This window comes from Rana temporaria, chromosome 5 (assembly GCF_905171775.1).
Source record: "Rana temporaria chromosome 5, aRanTem1.1, whole genome shotgun sequence".
Classification (NCBI taxonomy): domain Eukaryota; kingdom Metazoa; phylum Chordata; class Amphibia; order Anura; family Ranidae; genus Rana; species Rana temporaria.
The window spans coordinates 416,461,167-416,469,314 of NC_053493.1; the positions used below are offsets into that span (position 1 = coordinate 416,461,167).

Sequence of the window (8,148 nt, forward strand, 5' to 3'; positions counted from 1 at the left end):
ATTACTTTATTCTTCTTAAATTGGTCAGTATTAGATTCTTGCCCGTAGGAACACCACACACTCTGCATATCCCATGTTTGGATAAATGCTGCTTTCATATTGGAATTATGTAAGTGTCTCTTCAATCCATGCCAATTAAAACATTTTTAAATATACTGCACTATGAGGGCGCCTATCTTGCTTTCATCTTTGAGTGTTGCTGGAGCAATATAAACTACTTCTAGACCCAATTCCCTGTGCTTGTTTTGACCACCTGTGATTCAGTGATCACTGATATCTGGTAAGCGGTTTCATTGATCTGGCTTGTGGAATACGGCCCCTTTCTCCTGATAATCTGGTTTAGCATCACAGCTTTTCTGCACTTGTCTTTCATCTACCACAGAGCACAGAGGAGAACCGTTGTAGTGAAGATTGCTGACTTTGATTATATAGACATTTTCTCTTTGTTATTTATTAACAAAGGTAACAACATTTACAAATGTACGACATTTAGCAACTCACATGGTTAATAATTAAAAACAGGCACATCTAAGTATGCAGGGATCCGGGGTAAAGCAGTCCACATAGACTGTCTTCCTCACCGCTGTCAGTCTGCAATGGTGCCCGGGAAGACTACCCTGCAGTAGAGCGATCTGAAAGTGAGGCTTGAACTGCTCGTGGTGTGCAGATGTTCCTCTTAAAGCGGAGGTTCACCCTAAAAACATGTATTTAACATTCCATTCAGCATAATTCCAACATTTACACTATGCCGTTTTTTTTTTTTTTTTGCTGTACATACCGTCTTATTATTTTCCACCCGGCTTCCGGTTTCTCACTCCCGCGGGAGTAGGCGTTCCTATGCAGAGGCTAGATTCACGCCTTGTGAAAAACTTCCCCCCGGCGCATAAGGCTCGTCACCAGTTTTCCGAAAGTAGCCGGCTCTATACGGCGCCTGCGCAGTCAGCTCTACACGGCAGGCGCCGTATAGAGCTGACTAGCAGTTCGGCTACTTTCGGAAAACTGGTGACGCGCCTTATGCGCCGGGGGGGAAGTTTTTCACAAGGCGTCAATCATCTAGCCTCTGCATAGGAACGCCCACTCCCGCGGGAGTGAGAACCCGGAAGCCGGGTGGAAAACAATAATAAGACGGTATGTACAGCAAAAAAAAAAAGTGTAATTATATTGCTACACTTAGAGGCGCCTCTCTTCTTTTTTTATAGTCTGAAGCTCCAGCTGGATTTTGCTTCCAATCCCCTTGTGGACGGACATTTTATGGTTACACAACCAATCACATTGCTATAATCTTTTTATATGGACTACAAACTGAAGGACTCCCTAAACTGAATAAATGGCTGTGGAACGAATAATCTGAGTTTCCATTATTTCTTATAGGGAAATTTGCTTTGATATACAAGCGCTTTGGATTACAAGCATGTTTCTGGAACGACTTGTGCTATCAATCCAAGGTTTTACTGTATATAGATTCTTCACTAGGTATAGCAGAGAGAGCGGGGGAGGGGGGGGGTGTAACTATCAATAAGCTAAGCTCTGAAGGTTGTTTGTGGGAACAGAATATCCCTGTGATTCCATCTGCACGGGTGGTCCAAAACGTTCCGTTTTGTTTTTTAGTGAGTTTTAGTTTTTCATTGTGTATGCGAGCCTGAGTATGCCCAATAGGCTCTGTAATGTATTGTACTTCACTTTGAAAAACTGCAATAAAAAATAAAATAAAAATAAATAAAAGCCTATGATGTAAGCTCTTTCACGCCAGTGCCGAACACCCCACCCAATAAAATGCAGCCTGGTCAGTGACGATTAAATGCAGCTATACCAGTGCCCATGAAATGCAGCCCGATCACACAGCTGCTGGGCTGGTGGTCCTGGGGTCCGGCTGCAATGGGGCTGGTGAGCCATCCCAGTCAGCGAATTCTGGAAGAGAAGAAGACTGGGCGCCCGTGATCTGCAGGCTGCTGCACTTTTTTTTTCAGTCCGGTCAATTCGGCAGGGAAGGAGGGTGGGGGTTGGTGGAGGCAGAGAGAAGACTGTGCGCCGCCCGTGATCTGAAGGCTGTAGCAATTCGAAGAAAAAGAAAAAAAACCCTAGTCAAGCGGACTTTCTTTACTTTCAGGTGAGCAGTGATCTCCTGTGCGAGTACCAAGTACCAGTCTCTTCTATATCAATCCGCCAGGCAGACCGGGATGAGATCACTACGCACCCGAAAGTAAAGAAAGTTCGCTTGACTAGGGAAAGTTTATTTTTTATTTTTTTCCTTCTTCTAATTGCTACAGCCTTCAGATCACGGGTGGCGCACAGTCTTCTCTCTGCCTCCACCAACCCACCCTCCTTCCCTGCTGAATTGACCGGACCGGAAAAAAGTACCCATGCAGCAGCCAAAGCAGACTGGGGACTCCATTGGGCCTGCTCTGTCTGTGGCTAAGTGACAGACCCAAACCCGGGAGATCACCCTGCGCTCGGGGGTGTCCGGGAGCCCGCAGCCAAATGCGGGAGACTTGAGATGTCTACAACCAGTGCCCATCAATAATGCCCATCAGTGCCCACCAATAATGCCCATCAGTGCCAGTCAGTGAAGGAGAAAACACATTTTTATAACAGAAACTAAGAAAAACATTTTTTTTACAAACATGTAGGTCTTATTTGTTTAGCAAAAACTTAAAATCACCACCAAAAAGATGGTTTTTGGTGTTGTATGACTGCGCAATTGTCAAAGTGCGACAACGCTGAAAATTGGTCGGGGCAGGAAGGGGGGTGAAAGTGACCGGTATTGAAGTGGTTAAAATTTAAAGAGACAGTACACACTTTTTTTTGCATTTTCCCCTTATCCTTTTGGTATATTTTATTGTAAGTTAACATATTGCTGTTTGTACTCCTTCCCCCCCCCACCTTGAAAACAACAAAATACACAAAAAAAAAAAAAAAACACCACAAGGGAAAGCAGACGGGATAAAGATATCAACATGATCCAGCATTACCTTTGTTCAAGTTACCACAGAAAATTTACCTTTTTTTACCGCCCTTAGCCCCCTCAGCCTGTTCAAAAATCAACTCACATGACCAACAATATCGCTTTTGATATTTTTATTGGTGAATTTATACAGATAGATGGACCATCACCGAGATTTAATGACATATTCGTTATATGATATGGGATACAAAATACACCAAAAAAAAGAAGAAATATAAAAAATCAAAATCAAACAGAATCAGTTTTTCTTCATACCATAAAACAAATCTTAAACCAATACAACGAAATTAGAATCAGAAATAACAAATATTATCCAAATCATATTACAGAGTGATGGTTTACATGTTTTACACACTTTTCCACCATGTTTTTTAAATGCGCACCAAAAGAAGTGGCATGCGGTACTTTTCAGAAAATGTGGCAAAAGCAAGCGACCTCATAGAAATTAGGGTTGCACTGATACCGATGATGAGCATTTGCACAAGTACTTGTACTCATGCAAATGCTTCACCCGATACTTGGGCAGCCTCAGGAGTGATCGGTGTGGAGGTGGGAAGAGTTACAAGCACCGATCTGCCTGTATAGCTTTTCTGACAGCTCTCTGTATAGCTTTTCTCTTCCTCTCTCTCCCGCAGTTGTCAGGGAGATTGGTGCTTGCAACTGTGCCCACTGCTACACTGATCCCCCCCCCCCCCGACTGTCCAGTGTCCCCTTCCGGGTCCCGATCCGTTTTGTCCTCCAGGTCCCCCCCCCCCCCGTGTCCTTCCCGACTCTCTGGCTCGTCCAGTCCCCCCCCCCCACCTTGTCCACCTCCGGGTCCCTCCAATGTCCATCCCGACTCTCCGGTTCCTCCTCCAGTCCCCCTCCCCCCATGTCCTCCTTCGGGTCCCTCTGTGTCCTCCCCAGATCTCTGCCTCCTCCACCGATCTCCCACTGCCCCAGATCTGTCAGGATGGGAAGCAGAGGAAGGAGCCCGAAAATCTGTCATTTACCGGCTCCTTCCTTTTCCGAATGAACAGAGTCGGTGATCACTGACTGTCCATCCATAACAACTATGAAAAGAGGAGCCGCTGTCTCCTGTCCATTCATCTCCAGTGCAGCTGAGACTGCCAAGAAAGGGACTGGGGAATCACAAGTCTGTTTAGATACCTGATCTCTCACCAAAGCCCAACCCACCCAACAGGGCTAAAAAAAAAATAGTAATCAATATTTCAAAGAAAAAAAAAACACCAAAAAATAGAAAGCATTGTAAAAAAAAATTGCCAAAAGAAAAAAAAAATTAAAAAATGTAATTGTAAAAAAAAAAGAAAAAAATACCGACACATGTGCCACTGTCACATGACATTGAAAGTGTAGGCAATCGCCATCGGCGAGTATCGGTACTCTTAGAAAAGTGGCATCGGTGCAACCCTAATAGAAATCAATGGAACTGTGGCTAAAAACCCACGTAAATCGCGCAGACACCTGCTCTGCCGCCAAAATTCAGCATACCAATGTGAACCCGGCTTAAGTCGCTTCACATATCTTTGATCTCTAAATCTAAACTCAGAACTGTTTATAGTTTTTAATAGATGGGGTAAAGGGTTAGAACCTCTGCCTGGTTCTTATTGCTGTCCGTTTCCACACACAAAGCAGAGATTCTCTTCAACACCAAGAAAGGTCTTTCTACACAATTTAACCGAAGCATGAAAATTAACACTTGAAAATAATAACAGAGCTAAAAAAGGCAAAACCTTCTCATTTTGAATAAAAAAAATTAAAAAATATATAAGAGTAAGCGAAAATTATAACCTCTGTTAGTTTTTTTTGCCTTCTGTGTCCTATTGGGGAGACTTCCCTTCATGTCCCATAACCAAACAGGAAGCGAGAGGAAATCCCTGGTTATCGCTGGAACTAGTGTCCGCAATGGAAAACTTCTGTTCAGGTAACAACCCAAAATTTGACATTTTTTCTTTCACTCCGATATTAATAAACAGGACAAATGGAGAGGGTGAGTCTCCCTACCGGGGGACAGACAAAAATCTGACAGGGGCTTTAATTCCTTCCCACATGTTCCAAAACTTTTTGGTTATACTTTAAACACTTATAATTAATTAGGGTAGACTGCGGGCAGAACGTCAGTTCCCGCCCCCTGTTGTGTTCTGGGAAACACACAGCTCCCAGAACACAGCGGGGACCAGTGAGCACGGCGCAGAGCGACTCGCGCATGCGTCGTAGGGAACCGGGCAGTGAAGCTGCAATGCTTCACTTCCTGGTTCCCTCACCGAGGATGGTGGGGGGGGGGCAGCAGAGTGACGAGCGATTGCTCGTCTACTGCTGTTGGCGTCGCTGGACTCCAGGACAGGTAAGTGTCCTAATATTAAAAGTCAGAAGCTGCAGTATTTGTAGCTGCTGGCTTTTAATATTTTTTGTACGGCGGAGCTCCGCTTTAACCCCCAACCCAACATAACCTTTAAAGTTGACCGTACAATCGGATTGTACAATCTGTTTTAGATCTACCATCAACTATGTAGTGCCAGTACTTTCCTGGATACAATATGAACAGATAATGTGTGTCCTTTATTTTTGGTAAATCTAAAGCCGACCACACACTACCAAATCTCCTTTAGCTTTACCAAAAATATGTAGTGTCAAGTTAAAATTAGATTTAGTTCAAATCAGGCAGGTACAAATACTACACAGCTGATGGTAGATCTAAAGGAGATTGTACACACAGGATTGTATAAATAAACCCCCAATCCCCTCCCCCATCTTATCAGTTGTGGAAGTGATGGAGGAGACTCTCCTGTGCCAAGATCTTCCAGATCCACCAGTTCAGATTTTCTGTAATATGATCAAAGTAAAAATCTCCTGACCCTCCCAGAGATCTTTATATGACCTTTGCTTACGTATAACCCAGCATGGAGGGGCTCAGTGAAGGTGGTGGTGAAGGTGTGGAGGTGTCTGATCGGGTCACACAGATCATAAAAGGAAAGCTGCCCAGCCTCATAATCCAGAGAGATCCTGACTCTGTTACTGGAGAGATCGGGAGATATTCTGATCTGTTTATTGTCATGCATTAGATAACACCCACCTATATACCTGTGCAAACCCCAGGACTTCTTATTATTTCCAATCAGTGACTGAACTCCTTCCCGCTCTATACTGGGATAACACATCCCGAATATGCAAAGTTCTGACTCTCTGACATCTACTTCCCAGTAATGTCGCCCCGAGGAAAATCTCTGACTGCTTAATACCTGGGACCACCACCGAAATCTCTCCGGTGTTTCTGGACGATTCTGCTCTATATCTGACCTGGATACAGTTTTCATGTCATCTGATATCTGTAGATTATTATGAGCCGTGTTCACATCCAGTAATATGTCTGAAGCTTCCTGTATATTGAAGAATACATGTACCTCTTTTCTCATATAAGATAACCCTTTGTGTAACGTGTGTGAGATCTTAGCCACATCCAGATCCCCTCCATCATGGAGGAGTCTATCATGTCTCTCTCTGTCCTCATTATCTCCCTCCTCAGTATCACACAAGTCCCCTGTGTCTGATTCCTGTAGGACAGTCAGTGGGTCAGTCATGTTACACAGCTCCTCAATGTCCTCCATCTTCCTGGACAGATCCTCCTTCTTTATTTCCAGCTTATTAATCAGATCAGACAATGGACATGAAATCCGCTCTTCCTGGCTGGAGATTTTCCTCCGGACTCTCTTCTCCAGGTCCTCCAGATGTCTCCTGAGCTCTATGAACAGGGCAGTGACTCTCTCTGTTAGACCAGCTGATTTTTCTTGTACCTTTCCCTTAAGTTCCTGCAGACTCTGGACTCTTTGCTCAATCTCCATTCTATTAGCAAGTAGTTTCTGCAGAACATTTCTCAGTTTCTGTTTTTTATTCTCAGAGGCCTCATCCAGAGTCTCCATCTTGTGTCCCCGGTGTTCTCCATCCAGCCTGCAGGTCACACAGATACAGGAAGAGTCCTCAGTGCAGTAATATTTAAGAAGTTCTCTATGGATGGAGCATTTTCTGTTCTCCATGGAAGTGGTGGGATCAGTTAGTACATGTTCTGGTGACTTGCTGTGGACTCTCAGGTGATTATCACACAGAGAAGCTTCACAATGCAGACAGGATTTAACAGCAGGTACAGGATAGTGAATACAATGTGTACAGAAGATTCCAGTCTCCGTCTGATCTGGCTGAGTAGATCGGAAAGTCTCCACTATGTTACGTAGTGTTATGTTCCTCTGCAGTGTGGGACGACTCCTAGATCTTTTCCTGCACTGAGGACAGGAATAACCTCCAGACCCCTTCTGTGTATCCAACACACGATCAATACAGATCCGGCAGAAGTTGTGTCCACAGCTCAGCATCACAGGATCATTATACATTTCCAGGCAGATGGAACAGTTCAGCTCTTGTCTCAGATCAGCAGACGCCATTTCTGACAGCAGAAGAGAGAAATGGAACTAAAATCTCCGACTCTCAGAAACCAGAGGACGCAACTCACATTTCTCTGCACAGGGAGGGGCTGATCTTGTTCTGCAACCGATATCTGCATCAAGTATGTGAATAAATTAATGTCTTTAAGTTGAAGTAGTATTTTCATACACTGGAGTGTTCTGGTCACGTGCTGTAGTGACTGTTGGACTTGTTTGCATCTTTTGAAAGAGAGAACTTCACACAAAACAGAACAATGAGAAAGTAAATGCCGTTCTATTAACTGGTTACATGTTTTAGATGTTTTGTGTAAAAGAAACATTTTTCAGAGTAAGGCCCCATGCACACGAGACGCGAATGCAAACTCTGCTGAACACACATTTTTAAAGGCTGAAACCGGCGTTTAGAAACGTCCGTTTTGCTGCAATTGCAGCCGCGTTTTACTGCGTTTGTGTCTATAAGCTTTTAGCTAAACATCATAAGACCCTCCCTAAGCTCAAAAAACAGTATTATTTAACCATTTCAGCCATTTTGTGAGACCAGAGTGAGTAGCAGCAGTGTACTTGTATTTAGCGTATCACTTGCCACAAGCTGTGGACTGTCCACTTGCCACGTCACCCGACACGTCACCTGGTCACAAGTAGGGATGAGCTTCGCGTTCGATACGAACGTATGTTCGACTCGAACATCGGCCGTTCGTCTAAATTCGAACAAAACGGGTCGTTCGCGCCAAATTCGAGTCATGCAAAACGGCC

At 44.2% G+C, this 8,148-nt stretch overlaps 1 protein-coding gene across 1 annotated transcript; it reads right to left on the reverse strand.

Annotated features, from left to right (window-relative positions):
• Positions 1-5,336: 5,336 nt before the first annotated feature.
• LOC120941367 (E3 ubiquitin/ISG15 ligase TRIM25-like) lies at positions 5,337-7,918 on the reverse strand. The gene is made up of 2 exons (XM_040354707.1): positions 6,556-7,918; positions 5,337-6,489 (listed from the first exon to the last, which is right to left on the reverse strand). The coding sequence occupies exons 1-2, from the start codon at positions 7,393-7,395 to the stop codon at positions 5,797-5,799; spliced, it is 1,533 nt and encodes a 510-aa protein (XP_040210641.1). The 5' UTR covers positions 7,396-7,918; the 3' UTR covers positions 5,337-5,796.
• Between the last annotated feature and the right edge of the window lie 230 nt (positions 7,919-8,148).